Genomic DNA, 24,924 nt, shown 5'->3' with positions numbered 1-24,924 from the left:
TCCTGTTATCATTTCATGTCAGGCTATGGGGTTTGTTTTTTAACAGAGAAATATGCAAGTCAGATGTAGACTTTCAGATATCATTATATTAATTAAAGAGTTGAAATGCAGCAGTTTAACATAGTATTAGGGTAAAAACTTGTACTTTGAATGTGAGCAGTCTCATTTGTGTTTGCAGTAGGTAGCCTGCATCACGGGAACCTTGGCTCTGGGCTCTCCATCCTTGACCCTTGTGGTCTGTCCACAGGCATAGATGCTGGGGTGCTCCCTTGGGGCTATGTTGATGTTGCTCCTCCATTGGAAGTGTTGCTGATGTGTAGCCAGCGGTTTGTGTTCATTGGGTGTTAAGTCTGTGCCACAATTTTCAGGCTAGGGAGAACACCCTGTTTGTGAATCGGTTTGAAACCAGGCTTTAGCATGGCAGAGTGCAGGGAAGCAGTTCTGTATCACTGGGTGCTGAGCTCCACTCAACTCCCATATGTTAGAAAGCACAGGTGTAATGAGATCCACGGGGACCCATTATTGCTTTGCTTTCACCTTGAAGAGCCAAGATCATGCCCATGTTGTGTCACTTGTCTTATTTTCTTATTCATTGTTTTTAACTCTCTAGAATAAGAATACCATCTAAGAAACAATTTTCTGTTTGGTTTTTTTTTTTTTTTTTTTTTTTAAAAGCAGTCTAAAAGAAAGAGAAGAACCTTGTGTGATGGTCAAAGCTATCACAGTTCCTCAAGGGCCCTGGGGGACGCCTGGTCCAGGGGCTGCATTAAGGCTCAGCCTAGCACCACCAATGCCTGGGCTGTGTGGAGGCGATGCCTGCACTTTGCTCTGGAGTGCACCTCAGTCTTACCTAGCCTCCAGCCTTGTACTCTGTGACATTCATCCTACTGTGGCCCTGCTCCTGACTGAAACCCAGCAGGAGATGGTGGGCATCAATGGGAAGTGCTTTTGCAAATTTGTCTTCCAGCAACAGGTTTGTTTGTATTGATTACCTTTTGCAGATCTTCAGAGGCAGTCAGTGGCTCCCTCAGTGTCACTGTGAACAGCATGACAGCCACTGCTACATATTGTGCAAGATATTTTTGCCTTGTACCAGAGTACATGAAAACTTTCAAGACCTGCTATGGGGGAAAATCCTGAAGTATTGGAAAAGATCAAGTGAGCTGACATTGTACCAAGAACAAGAGAATTTGTAAGTGAGGATGTTCAAAGTGACTAATGCAATGAGCGAACTGCAGCTAAGTAATGCTGCAGAGGGCTTTTTGATTAGAAATTGCTAATCTCTTCTTTAAAGGAGCATAGCTCAATTAAAAACTAATGGCAATTGTATTCTTTTAAAGTGTGCATATATAATCTCAGATATAATGTAAGTAGTGAACGTGGTCTTTATATACTGCAGGTGAAGCTGGAACTTGGGTTACTTATGTTTTCAATTCTTTGTAATTGCCTTCAGAAAGTTACATAAAATCTGTACCTATTTTTTGACTCATTCAGTTGTGATGACACCTAAATCCTGATTCAGTGCCTTAAAATCATGACTAAGAAGTGCTGTGAAAATACACATTAGTGTAAATAATTCAAAGTGCTATAATTTTGAAATGCTTTACCCTTCATCATTTGTGCTGTGTAATTGTTTTTGCATCTATTAGTTTTGCTTAGAGCATTTATTCCCCTTCGTTTTTAGCTCGTGACCTGGCACAACAGTGCAGTGTTTGGGCTTCTAGGAAGACATGAGACTATAACAAGAGTGAAAATAAATTTGTGTCCTTTAAATATAAATAGTGTCTAAATTGGTTTGAACATGCTTTTGAAAGGTAATAGATATGTGCATTGTTTAATTTGAGATAGAATTGTATTACTGAGTTTCAAAATTGGTATGTACATGTACGAATGTGTTTGTGCCCACAGTTTGTGTGTATGCATACTTTATGAAAGAAAGACATGAAGGAATCTGGATTGATTTAGGTTATTTAACCTTGGTCTCTATTATCCCTTGCTCAAAGGGGTACCTCAGCTGCTTCTGGCTCCAGTGGAGGATGCCATGTTACAGCAATAGCTTTTTCACTGCTGAGACAGGACAGAGCTGGGATGTGGTCTGAGGTTGTCCGATTCTGGCACTTGACTTGTTCTTGGGAGCTGATAACTGACAGCTAGAATGGCTTTGGGTTGTATTATAATTGAGTGATATGTATGTATATTATATGCTGGGGCACTCCGTTGCCTGTGGGAATGTGAAAAGTGGGTAGAGAAAGGAATAGGAAAGTATCTTCCCCTTAAGGGAGGCAGTTCAGTGGTAAACTGTGTTCTAGCAATGACTGTAGATTATGCATGTGTGAGCATAGACTGTTTTGGTCTCAATTTTTAATAAAATATGTTGAGATGGGAAATTTCAATACTTGTATTGTTAAAGAAATGTCGCTTGTCAAACACCTTTAATGCCAGTGTCTGTAAGAGGCGATGTTACCTCTTAGGCTAGGAAAGGTCACCCAATGGCTCCACAGCAGCTTTTAATTTAAGATGTAAGTTGTCAAACGTGCTGGTGGAAGAAAAGTTTAAAATATAGTATTTGACTTAGAATGTAAAGTGTCCTTCCTGCACCACTGATGTTTTTGCCTCAAGCCTGGCATGATCTGGAAGAGATAAGGCAGCACTTCTGTGCTTCTAGAAGATAGTTCGGCTTAAGGAGTACTATGCATGGTTGTTTACCTGTGTCCAGCTGCCTCATCCCGGATCTATCATGAGGTGAAGGAAGCTGCTGACTGAGCAAGCAGCTATGCCTCCCCAGATCCTGGCTGCTGCCCTAGGGTTGGGAAGGGCTGGAGGTGGCTCTGAGTGTCCACAGGTGACAACCAGCAGTGTGCCTGACAGTCTGCTGCACCTGCCGGTCCCAGTGGGGTTTCACTCTGTCTTACAGCGAGCTTTTTATCCTGGTTGGCTTTTTGTTTGAGGGTACCTCAAAAGCCCCTAGAAAAGTCTAAGCTGTTTGTGCTTTATAGCAAGGAAAGGAAGTGTGTGAATTATTAATTGGTCTTCTGTTGAATGGGGGTGTATAATAAAAGATTAGAACTGGGGGAGAAATCTGTTTGTGTGCAGGATAACCCAAACCACAGCGGTATGCAGCTTGGTGGCCCTTGCCCATTGGGGTACTGTGCTTTAGACAAATCAGTTCAAAGCATTTAACTGTCTGACATGGTGTGATAAAATCCTGTAGTGGGTGAAGTCTGGATCATGGTTGCCTGTGTACCATCCTTGTGTGTTTGTCTTGGAGGTAGTGGTAGAAAGTATCATTTTCTGATAACTACCATGCTCCCCTGCAGCCTGGGGTGATGCTGACCTTTGCTCCTGTCTTTGCAGTCTGAGCGGCGAGAGACAAACATGGCCCAAGCACCCACTGATCCAAGTAATGTGGAAACTGCTGACCCAGAGGAGAGTTCTCCAAATATGATAGCCTACAGAAAGGTAAGATTTTGGAGCTGCTTGAAAAAATCTCTTATGTGGTTGGCTGGTAAAAGGATCCTATGCCCCTTTTGAAGTCAAAGGTATGTTTCAGGCTGCTTAGATGCATACCTGAAACAGTTTTCAGGAAAGTCAGTAATTAAAACTATAGCATTTGAAAGCTTGGAAGCCTTATTCTGTTCAGTGGAAGAATTTAAGCTTGTTAATATAAAATGTTGGATGACAAACTAATAACTCAAAATTTGTCATTTCTTGTGAATAGTTGTGATGTGACTCTAGCTCATCATTCAAGTTTACTCAGTCTAGCTAAAAGGATTGTACGTACCTTCCAAGTTTTATCACACTAAGCATAAAGCAACTGGAATGCAGCAATCTTTTAGTACAAACTTTTCTATTTTCAGATAGTGTTTTTTGTTGCATGACTTACAGTCTTTGCAGGTAGTTGTTACTTCTTCCTGTTGCACTGCTTAAATTAAAAAGAGAAACCTCTCAAGGGCTAGTGAAAAATGAGTTAGGGCAAAGGTAAAATAAGAGCAATGTATGATGTCAAAGAACATTCTTCCACCATGATAAAATGTCTTATTCTGAAGTACTTTGGAGGTAGAATAAAAGATGGAGAACAATCTATTGACCCATTTGCTAAGGCATTGTTATACTCTGGGGTCGGTGTATCTGTTATCTATGAAATTGAAATTTAATGAAAACATATAAATTTTATTTAGTCTGCAAAATGTTTCATACGTAGCATGTGAAAATGTTGTATGGTTCTTACAAAAACAAAATTTCTTGCATGGCCCCAGCTACCATTCTGTTAACAGCTACAATGCTAGCTCAAATCAAGTTTCCTTGTGTAGTACAACACTGGGTAAAATTTATATTTTCACTCATTTTTACACCTTACAAAATAGCTGTGAATAACTAAAGTGTGTTGGGTGTACATGGTACTGTTTTCTACTTGTGTGACTGTAATCTTGATGACTTTCATCTGCTGAGAAGATAATTCAGGTTTCATATAGAGCATAAGTTGTTTGAAGTGTTACTTTCTGATTACTGTAATTTTGATTTGGTTGTTGCATATTTGGTTTGAAATCTGGAATTGTTAACATGGGAAAAATTTCTGGGTGATGTGTAGGCTTGTTTGTTTTGAATGTGTTATGAACACATTTTGGCTGCTAATTTGGAAGTAGGAGTAGTTGGTTAGTCAGATTATCTTTTTAGAACGTGTTTGCTGAGAGGTCCAGCACCCCCGTAGGTTGAAGTAGATACGGGATATGAAAGTTTTTGGTTGCATGATCTAGAATTAGGGCATTAAGTCTGTGGCTCTGCAGAGAATCCACTTACCTCTTCTTGAAAACATGATTTTATTTGAATGAGCCTCACTTTCTATTAATCTCATAGCATTTCTGCTAAAGATTCCTCCCTTTCTTTGCCTTTACAGTGTTTCATTTTTGTCCCTGTAGAATAAGACTTGCAAGTTCTGTGGTATCAACGGGGAATGTACTCATACCATTTGATTCCTTTCTCCTTACTGGTGTTCCTCAGATGTCAGTATTATCAGCCCTTCATAATATAGTCATCTGTCAAAATAGAATAGCATGCCCCATGCTTTGTTCAGTAAAACTGTGTTCTGTATTGTCAATATTAAGCTAACACATGTCTGTCAGTTGTTTTTTTTGTTGCTTTTATGAATAGGTTTAATATTACCTGTTCTGTAAAGTTCATTTCCGTTGGTGGTTGACTTTCTAAATCTAATTTACTGTTTGATATCAGTTATATGTATTACACATCAATTACACGTTCCTTAGTTTAGAAATCATATGCAAAATCAAGAAAATCAAAGTCTTGTCTGAGATTATCTCTGCTGTCTCCAAATGAGTGTTTAGCTCTTCATCTTTCATTTCCTTTCAAATGGCTTGATTGCCAGTAATGAATGAGAAAAACACTGCACTGGACTCCCTGAAATACAGAGCACAATCTGCCAGCATACTGTACAGTTCAGCGCTAGCCTTGTCTTACAGTCAAATAAAAAGTTTGCCCCTCACAGCAGGGATCCTGAGATGCAATTGTCAATTCCCCTAAGGAAAAAGAAGCAAGGCTGAGCTTCAACAATGGGACCACAGTAACTCCTGCTGTGTCAGCTATTTTGTTGCTTGTCATAACTCTCATGTTTGTGGGGTTTGAGGGGGGAAAGTCCTCCAAGTACAACCCCAAACTGTTTGTGCTTTCCTTGACTTTGATTTTGACTAAGGCTTACTGATATCTGTTTGATGTTCATAAGCCAAGAGAGTAGTTGTGGTATCTTAGTTTTCTTTATAATCACTAGTAAGAGAGACAATTTTCCCTTTAGGTTTGTATATCTTAGGTGGTGCTGAGTGTCCCTTTGAAGCAACCTCTGTTTTGTTTATAGAGAAAAGCCTAGAACAGGCTGTTCTCTTAGGTAGGTAAAAGTAAAGCGGGATGGATTTTGGCCGTGCAGAACAAAACAAACTAATTTATTTTGACTCCAATTAGTTTGTGAAATTCTCTATGGACTCCTGCAAGCAAATGGATTCTAACTGCTTTGATTGCTACAGCAGATGGTCTCAATGAGATAAGTCTTATTTTCTTCGGTGTTCAGGGTTAACCTTTTGGAGGCTGATATTTATCAAATTGTGAGGCATGTTATTTTTTTTAATCCAAGTTGCTCAATGTTGCCTTACTGTTCTGGAATATGTCTCTGTGTGTGAATTAGGTAGTGCAGATGCACTCATTAGAGTAAGTAGTGTTAAGGGTGTGATTTGCCTCAGCCTTCACTTGTTAAAATGAATTGTACCCTAAACTACATGAGTTGTATTGACAGGGTCTCCATTGACTGTTCTGGGTCCCTCGACATCTAGCTGTCAGGTACTTACGTCATATGGTAGACATCTATAATTAAGCAAGTTGCATCCCACTCCTAGGATTTGTGCTTCCTCTAATCTCGCTGTATGTCCCAGTACGTAGCCCTGGGCTGGTTATAGGCCTATGAATAGTGCTGCAGTAAGGATGTGCTGTCATTTATCTTGTGTGTCACAGTGTTACCCAATGAAAAATTTAAGGGCGCTGCAGAAATTGCAGTGCTGTTTAAGTACTGCTCTGTGAGTAAAATGTGGGAAAAATGTTTTCTTCAATGAGTCTGGCCACATCTGGAGAAGATGCTGATGTATTTTTTTGTTGGGTTTAGTACTGGAAGAGTGGTATGCGGTGCTTAAAAAGACTGTTTGAAATGTGCTACCCTCCTTGTCATGGGAGCAGGTAATGTCAACACACAAGGGCTTCTGTGGAAGTGAGTGACATCCCAGTCCTCACTTTAGTCTGGGAGTGTTGGGTGGGTGCTGCATGGAAGGAAAAAAATGCAATAAAAATCCAGTAAGAGGGGGAAAATACACTCCAAGCAAACAGTAACAGAAAATATCAATTGATTTTAAAGGCCTGTCATATTCCCTTGAAATCCAGCCACTCTTGATTGCCTTTCTGGCTTCCAAGTGCTGGTTACTATGTGCCAGGGGCCCTTTAGCTCATCATGCCAATAATCCAGATCTGAAAGTTCACCTGCAGACTGTACTGAAAGACAAACAGACACCTTCTGATGCAAGACCTATTAAAAAATAATTTGGCAAATCAAATCTCCTTACAGAAAGGATGATGGAAACTTGTTGTGTCACTGAAAGCAAAATCAAAATATTTAGGGCTTCACTAAAGAACTGAAAATGCCCATAAGGAAGAATTGTTTAGTAGAGCCTGGGGAATATAACAAGAAGGATAAAACCACAAAAATTAAAATGTAGATTGGATAGCAAGGCATACTTGTTTCTGAGAGAGATCTATTAGGATGGGGAGAAGTTTACAAACTCAACTGTTAGATTAAGTTAAGAACCACCGTGAGTATGCATGCTTTGAGGGATATCAAAGGGTATCACTAGAGAAATGACCTGGACTCTCTGATGCTACATTTCCATTTCTGCTGAATTTAGCCAGACACATCATCTATATCTGGTTGCTAACACTGGCACTTAGCGAGTTAAAGTTTGAATTTTTACGGTTACTCATCATAAATCTTATGAAGAAGCAGGAAAAACTAATTTCCAAAGGCAATTACTGTTCTAAGTAAATGTAATACAAGCTTGCAGCTGCCACAAATTGCTTTCAGAAAAATCTGGGTTGTTTGCTACCTTCAGTACTTGGCAGCCTTACCCTTATACTTACTCTTTTTAAATACTGGTTTAAGACTTGAATTGTAACCATTATTAAAAAGAAAAAAAAAAGGCAAGCTTACATTAGCAGCTTTTTCCCAGGCAGATTCTGGGGTTCTAGTTGTGGCATACAGCTGGAGTGTTACTGGCAGACCTGGTCCCACAAGGCAATAAGGTGGGAAAAGGGAGAGCAAGCAGCTATGAAGACAGATGTACACATGCAAAAAATGTATGGACTGTGAAGCAGAAAGATGAGGGAAGAGACTGTTGCTAAAATTAGCTGTTCAGTTAAAAAAAAAATTGCTGGTATTGGGAGCTATCAGAAGACCAATTTGTTTGCTGTTAAGTTGTGCTAAATAGCACATGAAAAACTATTTCAACATGTTGGACATTGTCCGAGCAACCAAAAGCAGACACCACCTGTAAAGGCATATTTCAAATGATGACTTATTGCAAAGAAAGAAGAAGCTGCAGTCTTAAAATGAGATGGATTTCATGCATACAACTTCTGTGCTTTATTAGTTTCCATCTTTTTTGAGGTTTCCTAACCCTTTAAAGGTTTTCTGCTATTCCAGTGAGAGGCAGCAACCTAAAAATGCATTTGAACTGTTGAGTACTTCTGGCATTTTTTACTTGTCTCAAGTTGTATTTTAGGATTCTACTGCATGGAAAGGCCTTGAACTTTACTTTTGTACATGAAATCTGAGATTCTCACACATTGATGATAATGCATGAGTTAATAACACTGCAGACCTATAGTTGTCAAATTTTACCTGAAGATTTTTCTGTACTGGCATTTTAAGCTGTCTTGAGCTTGACGTTTCCTGAAATGTATTTTTTTTTTTACTGTGTTTCCAGACTAGAAGCAGTAACTGGGATTAAACTAGGACTGAATATGAGAGTACATTTCGGTACTTCAGGAACTGAAACACATAAGTAACCCCCATACTAGCATTGTTAACGTTGGAAAATAAATTTAAACCCAAGATCTGTTAATATACAGATCAGGCATATTGCATATTGAATAAAGAGGTTTCAGTTAATGTATCACTGCAAATACTCGTGTGTCTTGGCTGTAAACAAAAGTTGACCATTTCTTGAAAGCTTGCTAATTTCTTTATTCAGCTTATTTACCATATCAACAACTTTGACTGCATAGGGTGTTGCATAGAGAGGGGGAAATGCCTATGTGCAAGATGAGCTACTTGTTAAATTGTTGCTGCGTTAAAGGCAGAGCTGGATGATTTTTATCTAGGAGATTCCCTCTTGGCATTTCCTGTACTAACAGGTGTAACATCCAATAATTCTCCTTTCCATACCTCATATAGCAAAATCTTGGTGAGACGAATCACAACAGTGGCATTAAATTTAGTCCTAGAGAGAGAGAGACAGAGAGAGAGGCTGTGCAGTGGGGGGCAAAGATGGGAAGAGCTGTGTGCAACAGATCTGTCTGGTAGGAACAGCAGAGAAGAGACCTGAGTATGCTGGTGAGTAATAGGACAGTCATGGTCCAGTATTGTATGCTGACGGTGAAAAACAAATATAATCCCAGGGTTTCTTGGAGAAATATTTCCAAGGGAGCGATAGCTGTCAGTAGTATTATGCAATGGGCCAGTGATATGGCCCCATCTAGGTCATGGTGTAGTCTTCTCTTGTTATCTCCTGTCTTCAGAAAATATGACCTGATTACACAGGATGGACTAGAAACAAGTGGCTTATTTAGCTGAGCTAAACAAAGTGAGATAGGAAGAGATGTAATTACTCTGCAAGAGTGCTCGAAGGGATAAATGTCAGGCAGGGAGAAGACCTTACTAAGATGAGGATGGTGCTGGTGTGCACACAAATTTCCATACATTCCTCATGAGTAAATGCAACCTGGGAATTAGGAGGTGGTTTCTAATTCTCAGGAAAGTGGAGTTGTGGAGTAGCCATTGCATGGGCTAATGTGGCCAAGGAAGCCAGCTGGTTTTAGGGTGAGTGGAGGTATGTTTTTGAAGAGGCCTGTGTGATGTCATTTCTTGCAAAATAGTGAAGGACATGCAATGATCCAGGAAGTCTTTCTAGCTTTCTATTTGTACCTTCTTCAGATCACCTTGAATAGGGAATGTCTAAAATACCTGCAAACATTCTTTATTCATGCAATAGCAAACGATTTGTACTGCTGAAGTTTGATGCGTGCCAGTGTCCTTGAACAAAGCTAATGCCACTGACCTTAACTGTAGCTGTCAGGGGAACCTTGTGGTAAAGCTGTGGCCCATGGGTTTGATTTCCGCGTTAGACGTATATGAGTGTTTAATGATCTAAAGCATTAGTGTAAAATTGCAAGAAGTTGGTACTCAGAGGACTTTGGAAGCTGACTGGCATCATTGTTTAGACACAAAGCTGTCATACAAGTGGCAGAAACATGTTTTTAGAGGCAGGTGGGGGTGATCCACCTGCAGGAATGGCCTGCAGGAACCATTTTGTGGTTTGTTGTTTCTTTCCATCTTTTGTCTTGCAGTAATAGTTAAGACTTTGCTGAGGTTAAAGATTCAGATTAGTAGGTGGTGTGCAAATGTAACAAATAGCGAAATGCCTGTAATGTGTAGGTAGGTAGACCCTCAAATAACTATTTCCTTGTTTCTCTTTTTAGATATGTAAATACATACATATGTATATACATATGCACCTACTCACGTGCCTTTGAAGTAGTGAAGATGAACAAGTAACTTCGATGTTTTTCGTGCCTGTTTAGCCTAATATAGGACATAAATTCTTAGAATGTGTGTAAGTATATATGATGTATTTTCTTGTGCATCCTATATGCCTTCAATCTTCCAATTGAAATAATGCATGCACAGAATAACTTGTTTGCATTTTACACATATGAATCTTTTTCTGGTCTTGGAAAAGGTGACCTTAGCCCTAGTGTAAAGGTAGCCTTAGCTCTTGTGAATTGTATCCCTCTTTGTAGTCAAAGATTTTGGTGATAAGCCTAGAGCTATGTTTTTGGGGGTTTTTTTGGTAGTTTTCTCCATGTTCAGAAGCAGTTGTCTTTCCAAAATGTATTTAGTTTTCTTTCTTATCTGGCTTGGCTTTTCTCTGTTCCTGTTTGTATCTGAAACAAACTGTCTCTTGCACCCATAAAGGTCTAATTACAGTGATCTATTACTTTAGCTGTTCTCAGGCAGAAAAAAGATGAGCCAGGACCAATAGCTATGACAACTTCAAAGTATATTTTTAGCAAAGCAACCAGTGCAAATTTAGAATACAGAGATAAAAAGGGAAAGTTCAGCTAGAGGGTAAGATTATCCTACTCTAGCTGTAACACTTAGTCCCTTGCATTTTTGGAAATGGTTCTCTCTTATTCCCCCACCATCTCTTTCCCATGTCATTCTCTGTGTATTTGTCAGCATTTTAAATTGTGGTCTTGAAGTGTTTTCACCATGTTTGTTGATTAACTTTTGCATGTTATTTTGGGCAAGATGCTCAATATGAATGGTTTTTTTTCTGCCTAAAGCATTATTTTAGCCATGGGATTGTTTCATTTAATAAAAGCAAAACAAAATGAAATAGTGAAGTAGTAGAGAGCTGCCAGCCTGACTCATTCCAGGAGGCAGCTTCTGGCTATTTCAGATGCAGTCTTGAACCCTAATATTAAGATGAAAGAGGAAAGAGTTTGGATGGAATCCGATGAAATGCACATGAAACTATGTCTTTCTTGTTTTGAAATAGAACTTCAGCTAAACTCTTATTCTATCCTGATTAATAAAATATTACTTCAGAGGATTATGACCTTCTTTCATAGGGCTCTGTGATAAAGTTTGAGTGGGAGGATTCATTTCAATAACTAGAATTTCATGTGCAGGACCATGAAAATATGCAAATGAAGTTCCATTTAAAAACTCATGTTTTGTATCGTACAGCATTTTGAAGCATGCTTTCTTTTTTCCCATAAGAAGCTGTCGTACCATGTTCAAGGGGAAGCAATTACTTTTATTCTTTTTTTTTCTTCATCACTGCTGCTGTCCTATATCTTCTTTGTCTCCCCAAAGTTAAATGAACTGGAGAAAATGAAAAGTAACTAGTTAACCAGACACTGAAGTGCACAAGTCTGCTTAACAAAGAATTGTATTTTCATTTTGAGTATATTCATTATTTTAGTTTCAAGGCTATATCTCTTCAAGGGGGGAGAAAAATGAACAAAGGTGTTCATTTAAATAACATGTCTCTGTACTTTGCTTTTCTTCTATGTTAATGGGGCTCATTATTATTACCTTGCATTAAAGTGTTTGGAAACTATGTTCCGGACCAATAATTCAGTGCCTCTGAATGTAGTGATAACTATTTGCGGCATACACAAGAAGAAATGACAAGTAATTATATGTAATGCTTTAATTGAGAGTAGAATGAGTGGAACAGGTAGGAGGAAGCATTTAATCAAGGATTAAATTTGTGTTAATTATTCAGATAATTTCTTGGTTGCAAGAGAAAGCAGATCAATTCCAATTTTGTTCATATTTTGATTTTGTAAAAATGGGGTTCTATGAGATTGAAATCAAATAGATCTGTGATTATGTTTTTAAACTCTAGATGGAAATGGTTTTGTGTACCAGAGTCTTCTGAGTATAGTGCTGCAGTGTGACTTCTGTTCTCCTCCTCTACAGCTATTTTGAATTGTATTTTTTTTTCCATGTAATGAAAATAGGTTTGTTGGCCATTGCATATTAAGAATGTTCTTCTCTGGCTCTGTTACCATTTCATGTGTTTTTTCCTTATGTTTTGCAGTAGTTGGCAGTTTTAACAAGGAAACCTGGAGCTGGAGAGCTGGGGAGGCTGTTTAATAAACCTCTGTGTTTGTGAGCACAATCCTCCTTTGCTTGTTGGCATGGCCGTGGCTACAGGAACTGTTTTGGTGGTGCCCCAGATAAAGAAAATATTTCATTCACTGATGCTATAATTAGATGCCTTTCCCCATCAGTAAATCCACACAATTTTGTTAAACATAGCTTGTATCTACATACGAATTAGCTCATTCAATAACTTGCACAAAATGTCACATAAACCTTAGCAGCACTGGGTTCTTGTCACTTGTACTGTTCCCCACTGAGCTCTTAATAGTAAAATTAACTGGAGCTGTGTTAATTATATATTTTCTATGCATGGGAAAACAGAGCTACTATAATGCCACTCCTGTTGTCTGTTTGTATGCTGAAGATAGTCCGACCATTGGGCTTGTATCTGGAAAGTTATTTGTGGAAAAATGGTGACTAATGTGTTAGGTTTTTTTAATAATGTGAAATCATCTGTTCTTTGGAAACGGGGAGCCTAAGTGCTTTTTTCCTTGGTCCTCCTACCAGGAAAAGTGACCTGCTTTGGTAGTGGTTTGTGTTTTGGTTTTTTTGGCTTTTTAAAGTATTTTTGACTGGAAAGCACTTAAACCATGTTAAGTTATAACAAGTTTTAGTTCCTGCATGCAAGAATGAAACCTCCATTTTTCAGCAATAAAAATAGTGTTTGATTTGTTCATAGTGTATTTAGCATCAGTGGTGCTCCCTTCTTCCCACTTAAGAGATGCTTGAGAGTTTCAGGGGGCATAGGAAAGACCTTGACCTGAACTTGCATGAAACTGACAAGGTAAAAGTTTTGTGGTGGTGGCCTGTACTCCGGTTCTGTTTTAGCTAAACTGTTCATTTTATGTGCATGCATGTGTCTGACATTCATGGGTAATAGTGTTTGAAAGAAAAAGAAAGGATTGAAGGAGAATGCAGCAAAAGTAAGCAGAAAGGATAAGTGAACTGGAAAGGTGATACATTTTGGAAAGAGTAGTTAAGACTCAAGATTGCTATAAAAAACAACCCCCGCCATTTTCTGACTTAGAATTGGAGGAGATATTTAGAAGTACTTAAAGCAGTTCTTCAGCAGTTTTAAAAGTATCTGACTCCACTTGTGGGCTACATGCCAGCTCTAATTGTAGTTTATTGCTGTCGTTGTTGTCTTTAATTGTGCAAATCTGATTCATTTGAGAAACACTGGCCATAGAACAAAGCCCTAAGTTACCTATGAGATGCAGGCAAAGGCACACTGAAGCTATGTGCTCCTACTCCATCTTGCAATTTCCTCATTCCTCCCCCCACCAAGTATTTCATTTGACAGTCTTACTGTTCTTGTGGTGTAGCTGCTGTAGGTTGTTGGAAATTAACTGAAGATGGGTGCACCTTAGGCCACTTGTCTCGGTAGCATAAAGTTCATCTGTCAGGCCAAGGGAGAGCAATGAAAAGGAGATGTGGTCATGTGCTGGGGCGTACACCCTGTGGTGGGCACTGCGTTACTCCCATGATTTTGATGCATTCAGTTAGGCGCTGAGAAAGCAAGTCAATCACCAGAGAAACTGTTTGTATATGTCAAGTTGCAGATAGCTTCCCAGGGCATTCAAAGGCAGGCGGCTGAGATGCTTCTTTCTAAACGAATTGCAAAAACATGTAGGAATGAGTTAACTGACTCCATTAATTATTTTCTTCCTAGTGTCTTAATTTTTTTGCATACTTATTACTCAGTTGACCAGCTTTCTTTGTGGTGGCTGTGCCACTCCAAGAGTATTTTGAACAGGGAGAGCAAAATCCTTGGGCTGGGAAACTGGTTAATGAAGGGGGGTTGTAACAAGGGAGGAGGTGGCTGTTTTAGCTTCTAGGCTTATATTTCACAGCCAGACTTGAATCCAAAGCATAAGGAAACAATGACAGTTTGCCACCTCTTTGTGGGTCTGTTGGAAATAATTTCATTCTGGTTGATTCTGTAGCAGATTGATACTTGTTGCAAAAAAAATTACCCTGGAGACATTGAAGTAGTATGAATTGACATGTCCAGAAAATATCAGCCTGTCCATCTTGGCTCTGATGGTTTTGGGTGCTGTATTTGCAGGACCCAACAGTTTGATCCGGTGGGAAATTAGCAGCTTGGAAGGGAAGGCAGCAGCTTCAGCACAAAGGAACCCCTCAGGCTCTCTGGGCACTCCCTCGCCTCACTAGGGTTAACTCTTGAAGTAACTTCTCAGATGTTCTTCTGTTTGTCCCCCTGGTGCTCAGCTGTCTGCATAAAAATCGTATCCAGATCTTGAATTAATCTTTCAGTTTTCAGCAGAATTTGAGAATAGGTCTTGGAAGGGTCAAAACCCAGCCCTAGATTGAAGCTGGAGAGTGCCTGTGAGGTGCAGAAGGAACCCCTCATTGGTTGTGTTGTTGCCATTCATGAAGTCAAAGCTTCATTAAGTACTGGCTGCCTCTGATGTTAAAAAACCCCAACAAAACAGAACTCAGAGAAAACGTTGCCACCAGCTGAACAGAATGAAGCTGACAGTGAGTGCAGCGGTAAATACCTGATCAAGTGATTGGGGATTGCTGGAAAAGGATTCTTGCACTGACTGTGGTGAGCAGTTTGTTGAGCTAAGAGCAACAACAAGGTGACAGTCAATGTAGCTGCTTTTACCTGTAGGATTGAATGTTTCATCTGTTTAACAATATTCTGTCTTTGGTAACCCATCGACCTCACTGTCTGGATCCATATGTACTTACTAAGTTTGGGCTTTGTGTGGTGGTGGTTTTGTGGTGTGCCCTGTCCTCCCTGCCCCCCCCCCCCCCCGATTTAGATTTTAAGAATTCATTGCTAATGCTGGAATCTGATCCAAGAAATGTTGTCTTACCTATGTACAATGCTTAGTGTACAAAACTTGAATTATTGCTGACAAAATGTTTACCTAGTGGAAATCAATATTATCTTCCTGGATTCCTAAGGATGAGACCTTTTGAACTGAAACGTCAGAAATATTTAGTAAATATTGTTGTTCATTGTAAGTTCGCTAAGTTTGCAAGCAGCTGAACAAATAGTTGAATCATAAATGGCTCTATAATTCACAGAGGAACCAAATGCTGTGAGGTATGTTTGTTTGGGGATATCGGGATGAGGATTTTTTTATTTAAGGCAATTGTTTATGAAAACTTGTGCACAAGGTATCAGAAAGGATTTTTATTGGGTTCTTGGTGGTATGTTTATCAAATCCAGAGATGAAGACCTGGACTAGCTCAAGTATTGCAATGCACTCACCCAACACATTGCCTTGATTTCAGTTCTTTCATTACCTCATTGAGGGGCAGGTATTTGAACCCCATCCTTTGGCATCAGGTGTGTGTTGTTACAGTTGGACTCCTGACTTCTGTTGGCTTTTATTCCTTCCTCCCATACCTCTTTTCACAAGTACCTTTTCTGTTTTGTGGAAGGAAACAATGTCAAAGCCATTATGTTTTTTAGAAAAGTGATCTTGTTTGTCATCCTTGTTACGGGACCATTGCATTAGTGGCGGGCTGCAGTGGTGGTGCAGGAACTTCACCACTTACTTTCGTACTTAGAGTGAGATCAAGGGACTGGGGAACTTAAGCATTTTTTTAATTCATATTCCAGTCCGATGAATTCTTGAGCTTGAAAATTTTTCCGGAAACGTCACAAGACACTTCTCTGTGGCTTCCTGGCTGAAAATGAAAATGTGTAGCAAACCATTTAGGTGCACGTCTAAGCTGTCCTCCAGATCTTGGCAGACATAGCAGGTGAACTACTCGGGGAGCTAATTGAGGCTATTGATAATTGTTTACTCAGGACTACAGAGAAGAGCTTGGAAGAAGGCAAGTGGTCCCACATGCTGGAAGAGGAATATATCGAGGAGAGATGGGTTAAAATTGTATAGGAAGAGCCTTGGGCAAAATTGGAGTTCAGGAGGGAGAGGAGGGATGGAGGAGCACTCTCCCCCATCAGAACATGTGTTGAATCTGGCTTACTGTAACTTGTAAGGTAATTCTCTCATAAAAATTGGACGTTCATGTTTGGTGTGGCTAATGCTTTTGTGCTTTGCCTAACTTCCCCCAGGCTCCATAATGACAAAAGCATTGCTGCTCTGAAGCAGGTAAAGCTTTCAGGATCTTTCACACACACACACACCCCCACATCCCCCCCGCCTCAGTTCTTCTTGTCCTAATTAAAGCCACTGTTCTTTTTCTTTTAGGTTCGTACAGAAGGAAAACAAAATTTTTCAGAGTTCTGTAGTGGAAATATAGCTCTATGTTGCTGTGGAAATCAGGTTAAGTAAAAGCAGGAGCTTTTGGCTTGTTTCATGCAGGTTCCTTAATCATGACTCTTCCATTTCTGCTGTTACTTTGGGTCAGAGTGTGAGTAGCCAGGTAGTAGGTATGGAATTTGAAATTTATTTTTTACACATTGCTGAAATAAAAGCCTCTCCTTGCTGAAAAATTAATTACTGACTGTTCAGCACCTTATAAGATATTTATATGTTCTCCTGAGTGCTGTCTCTTCCTGTTTCAAAGTGCTGTCTTGAGAGCAGTTCAGGCGAGAGAACTGCTCAGCTGCACTTCGTAGTAGTCTTCTCTGCCAAGGAGTCTCAAGACGGCACTCGAAAACAAAGAGACATACTCTAGGGAAAGTATGAATATTAGATCACTCTGGTTTAATCATTTGGGATACTGTGGCCTCAATTTACACATCTGATGTTTTGGGCGTTTCGTTTTTGTTGCTAAAGTGCATCTCAAAATTGTTAAACCTAGGGTTCTTAAAGGCATTGGAAAGCCCGGACAGGTAGTGCTGTTGTGATAACTGTTGTCCAGGGTCTGTGTCCAATGTATAAAGAACTTGCTGATGAAATCAGTTGTATCTTACTTTATTGGCTTTTTGTAGTGTTTTCATTGTGGTTTCCCCCCACTTTTCTTTGAAATGGAAAGAGAAGAATAATTTGCTGGGTTTTGATTAATTTGGGAATGCATAGGATAGATGGTGGCCTGATTAAATATCATCCTACAGTTGCTCATTCTTAAAGGAGAAATAATTGATGCCATCAAATCTATTACGTAAAGAGGGGGTCCCCCAATAAAATGGGTCAGAATATTTGTTCTGGCTGCATTGGCGTGCCAGCAGTGAATTGATGTACTTCGCTGGTGCTGCTGTAGAGCTGCTTGTCTCAGAATAAAGTTGTTTTTCAGTGTTGTAATCCAAATGTTACTGCTAAACTGACTTGGCATATGTTACTCTTGACTTTCTCCATGGTTTAGCAGTTCCTTTCAAGTCAGCTACCTTAGTGCCTCCCCTGAATGACTGAGAAGCTGTCATGATTTTCCAGTGTCTGAACATTGTGTAATATAATTATTTCTTTCCTTTGAAAGGCAAGTGCAGATTTCAACAGGAGAAAAAAAATACTTGGATCTGATGAAATGGATACGTTTGTCAGATTCTGTGTACTGAGCTCCATGCAGCAGGAAAAACCGCAGATCTGTCGCAGTGGTGCTAGTAGTTAAGTGATGATATACAAAATTTGTCTTTTGGAAGCAGTGTATGTGCAGAGCTAAAATGAAACCTCTCATGAAATACCTCATTGTGATAATTTATGGAAACACAAGGATTAATCTTGTGGAAAAGCAAGGAGGCAGAATAATGGCACAGGTTAATAGGTCCCTCAAAGCCAATTTTAAATATGAGGAAAATGCTGCAGATTGTCCTTTTTCATTTATTCTGACTGGCTGGGCAGGCAGTACAAGGTAAGGCCGCTGCTGTGTGGTAGCATTTGAGCATATGAGGGTGGAGTCACCCTCCTTCTGGTGGATCTTAATGCTTTGAAGCCTGACAAAGTAGTGATGCTCCCTGTAAATGAGCACAGGGGCAGTGGGGGAAAAGCAGCACGTGCAGATGGACTGCAGGGGGACAGCTTGCTCTGCTGCTTAGTTTGCTCCATTGCTATACCAAGCACTCTCCCGTGGCGAGCAACTTCAACCAGAGTCTGTGCTGGTGTTCCCAGTAACTTCAAAGTTACTGTCTTGACACCTTATGTAAGAGTGGAGGGAAATTGAGGTTGGTGGCCTTTCCTGCTCCGAGAGAGTACAAGGAACATCACCTTAGGACATGCACATTTTGTCTTTGCTGCCTCCAGTTTGTTTGTACAAGAGGATTTTTATAAGTAATGTGGTATAAGAATAGGTATAGGAGGGTCCATGAGGCTGCTTAGTCTGCATGTTTGTTGCCGATCTCAGTGTCTGTCTGTGTCTGCTTTTGTTCCTGGGTGGTATGTGGGGAGGCTGGGGACCCATTGTGAAGCTAACAGGCTTTTTAGCTTATACAGAAGTTTGCCTTTTGCCTGTATCCTAGCGAAAATGTTTGAAGTCCTCAGGAAGAAGCTGATACTACTTATTTGTATGCAAGGCAGCTGAAGCATCAGTAATACTAATAGTGTCAGTGGTCCTGGTAATCTGTCTGGCTCTATCAACAGAGCTTTTGAGAGCAAAGCTTCGAAGGAATAAATGCAAAAGGCTTATGTCACAGCCTCTGGGTAGTGAATGCACTGAAGGTCGGTTGAGGTGTTTGACATCATGGTGATGCTGGGGATGAAGTGTGGCTTTCTAATGCTGGGAATGGGGAGGGAGATTTGATATTTTGATCTGTACAGGGTAAATAAACTGTCCTGCTGCCTTCCATTATCATCAGTGCTTTTTCTCCCTATAGGTCACACTGCTATCTCTGTTCTGTCACCTGCATTTTAAGTTACTGTGTCTTTATTCACGGTTTTGGATTGTCTGTACAGAAGCCGCATGTTTGGATGCTTTGTTATTGCTGATTGAACTAACATCTTTGACATCAAACTTGCAATATGAAGCTACAGAGGAAGTGTGTGGCAGGCAGCTTCTTAGTTTCCTCTACTTTTTTTCATTTTAATGATTTTGGGAGTGCTTAACTAATTAAAATAGCCAGTAGCTTTCATATGTAGTTTAGTTTCAGACAAAATTAATATCTTGTTTCAGCCTACTGTAATTCCAGAGGAAAGTAATTTAGTGCTGATAATATTAAAAAATCAAAGCTAAATGTGCTGAATTGGATATGCCTGTATAGAATGGGGCTTCTTTCTAATGGGTTCAAATAAAAATGAAATAAATACCCATAATATTTCTAGAGATTTTACTGTACGTAATAATTTCATAGACTACTGAAATGCAGCCACTCTTGGTTGAATAAGTATGGAGTTCAAAGCTGAAAGCTGCTTAATATTGAGAGCTGAAAAAGTGTTCTGTATGTGAAGATGCTGTAGGAAAGATTTGGCTGGATCAAAATGTAATAACTTAAATTGGAATTTGTCCCAGATGCTGGGACTGATACCTTTGCTGTCATTTACAAAAAAAGTATTCAGTCAGCAGGTGACATTAAAGTGTGAGAGCTGCCTGAATACCATACTAAGCAAGGGATTTGGTCTTACCCGGTGTATTACCAGCACAGCTTCTGAAGCACACCACATCCACTTTGGATTTCTCCCACCTACTAATTGGACTTTTCCTTGCAAAAATGCTAATTCAGATTTGACTGTCTTTAAGATTGTTAATGGCTTAACCCAAAACCAATGAAAGTTTGGATATGCTGCCCTTGCTTTCAGCAAGCTTTCGATCAGGACTTGTGCTAGTACAAATGAAAAGTTACTGGATTTTGCCCTAAATATTTTTCTTGTAAATGAAGAAAAATGTGTGAATATATATTTTGATGTTTGCTGAGCTATATTTATCTTTGAGTGTCAGCTGTGAATGAAAGGATGTTCAGAGAAGTGAAAAAAATTGAAGTCTGCTTTTGAGAGGCCAGGTCAGGTAGTATAGGAACCAGTGTATTCTCGTGTAGTTTTTAAAGTTAGGGCAATATGATTGTTAAAACCTGAGATCTGCCACAGCTGCTCCAGGTAGGTAAAGCTTCCAGCAAGGAAGGTAAAGCTTGCTCAGTGAAGAGTTTGAAGTCCAAATACCACGGGCCACCAGGATGATCAGGAGCCTAGTGCATGTGTCTCATGAGGGCAGGCCGCGGGAGCCTGGCAAAGAGGAACGCTAATAGCAGCCTACAGAGGATTGAAGAGTAATTGCAAAGCTGATGGAGCCAAACACTTCTTAGTAATGCCAGATGATATAACAAAGGACATGGACCATGAATTACAGCTTGGGAGGCTCAGGTTGAATGCTAGGGAGGGAAGACTTAGCTAGGAGGGCAGTGCTGCACTGACTGTTATCAGAGGGGCAGAACCTGATGTCCGGGGAGGTTTTCTAACCGTGGCAGTCTGTTCTGAAGGGAGCTGTGGCTGAAAGGGTCTCCTGTGCTCTCTCCTGGCCAGCTTGGTTCTCTAGGTGCACTTCTGAAAATGGGCAAAAGGGACTTGTGAAAATAAAGGCTGTAGCCCCTTCTACTACCTCTTGTGTATTCTGTCTCAGCTTGTGGGAAGGGGCTGGTAGCTGCTGGTATCACTGCATGGCATCATTCTAATTTGCTTTATGTAATAAAATTCTTTTACTGTTGATTATTGAATCCTTCTGGACATGTCCAGCAGTAGTATAAATTCTCTCCATTGCAGCAGAAGACTGGGCCAAATTCAGCTTAAAATAACTAAGATAAAGTCCTCTATATGTCAGTTCTGAATATTGATATGATAGGAAAGTTAGCAGGAAGAGGAAATTTCAGAGGAGTAACCATTGGACTGTTAGATATAAGCAGTATAGAAAAATCCCGTTACTAAATGCTACATACATAAGTACAATTCATATTTTCACATGTATAACAAAAGTGTGTGCATACATAAGCATGCGTATATGTCTGTTTTTTGCATACATGCAGTATATGCATATACATGTGCATGTATGTAGGGTTTATCATATTTGAAAACAGAGGGAGAAATATCCTGTGATGTAGGAAGTGGAGAGAAGTTTCATAGATCTGGGACTCTTGCTTCAATTCAGTTGACTTCACTCTGCCTCAGTCCGTTCAATGAAAAGTAGCAAAAGCACAGCTTTTCCTGTATCATTCCCTTCCTCTATCAGTGACTTCTTGTAGTATAGTTTGCCAAAAGACAACTCATGTTTTGTTTTTGAAAAGGCTTTGGCATTTCTTTCTGTTCTGATGCTGAGGAAAACCAAGACACTATAAAAACACCAAAAATTAAATGAAGGTGCTCCTCTAGAATCAGTATCCTGGAATTAAAGTCATAATCATATTGCACGAAAGCATTTCTGCGCTGAAGTAGTGTAATCTTGTAAACTTAAGGTAATAATAAAGTTCTTGTAAACCTGGAAGTATCAGATAGCTTACTAGATGAGCATCCCATCCTGGCTAAAGCTTGCCCCCAAGTCTCAGGTGTGGTTTCTAATGGCCCTGCAGGCAGACACCTTGGGAGGAGCCCAGGGTCAGCACTGCTGGAAGAGCTTTGCCACTTGGTACAGCTCCCTCTTTATTCTTTAATCACCAGTATAAATTTGCATTAATAAATTGAAGACATCACTCACTATATTTGTATCTTCCTGTGTCTAGGCAGACTAAGCCTAGCCTTTAACCTATAGTTTTGCCCTGTCATTAGCTAAGCTAGTCAGTTCCTGCTGTGCATTAGAATATTTTTCTCCTCCTGCAGCCTCTCATCTGCGACCACTTCCCTTCATTCTCTTTCATTTGATATTTCTTTTTGCCTTACCTTACTTAGCTTAAAAGCCTTAACTTCTAAAGCATTAGGGGGAAAAAAAAAAAAAAAAAGCTTTGCAGAAGTCTGTTAGCGTTACTACATCCCCTCTAGCATCCTCTGTGTATATTTTCTATCTGTCCTTTAGAAGAGGAATGTCCTTTCTCCCTGTGCCTGCACAGCGCTTAGATAATGGCCTATGACTTGAGCTTAGTCCTGATTCAGAGTTGGGCAGAGAAGGAGCCTCATCCCAAGGGGAGATGCTTATAATACTTTAATTACAGCTATCTTGTAAAATGAGTAGCACTCACTTCCTGAAGGGTCATAGTATTTTTGATTTCTTGAGATGCACATATGCTTTATCACATAGAAATAATTTTTAAAGCAAAACAAAGTGTTGTTGTGTTCCTTTAGAACTAGAAATCAAATGAGAGTAACTGAAATCCTGATTAACAAAAAAGCTTATACTCCTTCTGCTACACAAATTTAAAACAGCTAACTTTCCCATCTGTCTTCTGTCTAGTGGTGAGAGAAATCTGAATATTTAAGTGACTTGTGGCTTGAATAACTAAGGTTTGTGGAACTGCAGTTTAAAGTCAGTAGAGCAAACTTGCGGCTTACTGGGATTAAGTGACTGTATTTCTGAACCAGCATTTTGGCTCATGGAGCTGACCTCTAACAGTTCATCGTGCTCCCTAGCGCTTACCAGCCAGCAGGTGTATGTACTCCACCAGGTCTTAAATGTTCTTAACTGCTGAGTCCTTGTTCTTCAGTGACAAGTAGTATGAAATGAATGACACGTCATATTTCTAAATGAGGACTTGTGCTCTAGAAGAAACTGATAAATGTTTCTCCTACAGTTCAGGCTGGGACTGAACTGTCTTGAGGCATGCAAACAGAAAGAGGAGATGATGCTGAGTTCCAACAGCTTCTTTGTTTTTTTTTCTCCCCCCCCCCCCCTTATTGAAGTATTGGTAGAAATTTCTACTTTGACAGTGTTTGAGTTCAAAATCCTCTGGCTGAACTTTTTTGAGTTCTTCTCTTGAGATTCCCCTCCACATTTACGTGTACTTTACAACAGATGGTTAACATCTCCGTTTCTTCTCAGTCCATCACTCTTCCTTGAGACTGCCAGAGATAGCAATTCTGATGGTAAGTAAGGTGTTGTGGTGTTGGTGTTACAACTGGCTTTCAGTTACACAATGACAACCCCACCAAATCAGGCTGTTCAGATTACTACTTGCCTAATGAAAGTGAAGTACCTTTTTTCTTATTTACCTTCTCAATGCCAGATTCAAAGCAATTATATGGAGGTTGAAGGCTGTATGTATAAATGTGTCGAACTGTTTATTTTTACCTCTGTGTTGACCTCTTTCTGTCCTGATTAGCTGTCTTCATTCTGCTCCACTTGAGGAGGAAGAAACAGTGACAGATAACTAAATCTGAGAAGGGAAAAAGCCACAACCTGATCAAGTGCTATTTTCAGGCTTCTAGAGAAGCATTTGTAATTCAGTGGCAGCTGGAGCCATTTGAAAGATAAGACCTTCAGTTTTCATGATTTGGAAAACTATCAGTGCTGCTGTTTCCCTTGAATACTGAGTTGACATATATAATGTATATATGTACCTAAACCTGGCCCCCCTCTTGCCATGTTTTAGTCAGTTAATGAAACATTAACCTTACTTTGGTATGGACTTGCAAGTCAGTGAACTCAAGCACTTTCCTGTGTTTTGGTCATTGATCTTAAAAGAAAATGTTTCCATTATCAAGGAGATCAGTATTTCTTTTTAATATTTATACAAATACATCAAGAAATCACTGGAGAACGGACAAAGGAAGGACTTTTTAAAGTCATTGATTGTTAAAGTTTGAAAAGGGATCTCAGTTTACTAAAGATTCCTGTTTCATAGTCCACAATACATAGGCTAGATCGTTATTTTTGAAATAGTGATATCTTTGCCTCTGTTGTTCTAATTTATCTGAAATCTTGTTGTAGGATATCTATTGGAGATTTATTAACGGTGAACTGCAGACGATATATACATTTTTTTTTTGTTGTTGTTGTTTTGTTTTGTTTTGTTTTTACTTCTATCCAAAGAGTCTGAGATTACCTCAGGAGAACTGGTGCAGGCAAATTACCTTCTCAGCAATGGTTTCCCTCTTGTCTTGCTTCAGTCTTCCTTAGAGGAGAAAGCTTGGCATCTGAACTGCAGAGCTTACTCTGAACACTTTAGGTGGTAAATTAAACCAGCAGAAGAGATGAAGGTTTATCCTGTAGCCAGACTTTTAAAACACCACTCTGAAAAACTCAGCCCCTAAGATTTTTACTTAGATACCCAGGTATTATAAAGATGTAATGCCCTGGAGCCATCAATGAGTTCAGAAAGGAAAATCTTGAGTGTAATTTTTGAAAATCAGAGCTCTTATGGAGCTAAATACTTAAGATTTCCTCAGTGTATAAATACTTTAAAATCGGCAAATTAAAATAAAACCAGTGTTTGTAACCATCTATTTGGCATATTACATAAAATATGCTTCCTATGTGTTTGCTACCATGCCAAACAGCTACACTGCTAGCTAGCATAAAACAGTTGTCAGCTGTTTGGACTTCTGTATAGTTTAAAACAGCAATGAATTATTGCTGAATAGTGCAGGGGAAAGCATTTCAAAGTCCCATTCTAAAAGTGTACTAGAGAGAGAGAGATGTCAGGATGCAAGATCAGATGGTGGACACCTTAGGATTTGGTTAAGTTGCTTGACATCTAA

At 39.6% G+C, this 24,924-nt stretch overlaps 1 protein-coding gene across 3 annotated transcripts in view; it reads left to right on the top strand.

Moving 5' to 3' along the window:
* RGS6 (regulator of G protein signaling 6) overlaps positions 1 to 24,924 on the top strand; it is a 280,436-nt gene that overhangs the window by 11,310 nt on the left and 244,202 nt on the right. For all 3 annotated transcript variants that reach the window (XM_037395325.1, XM_037395323.1, XM_037395324.1), the window contains exon 2: positions 3,355 to 3,459. In XM_037395325.1, coding sequence (XP_037251222.1) covers positions 3,376 to 3,459 — 84 coding nt within the window. In that variant the 5' untranslated portion in view covers positions 3,355 to 3,375. The remainder of the gene's footprint in view (positions 1 to 3,354; positions 3,460 to 24,924) is intronic.

This window comes from Falco rusticolus, chromosome 7 (assembly GCF_015220075.1).
Source record: "Falco rusticolus isolate bFalRus1 chromosome 7, bFalRus1.pri, whole genome shotgun sequence".
Lineage (NCBI taxonomy): Eukaryota > Metazoa > Chordata > Aves > Falconiformes > Falconidae > Falco > Falco rusticolus.
This window is presented reverse-complemented; position numbering and strand designations above follow the sequence as displayed.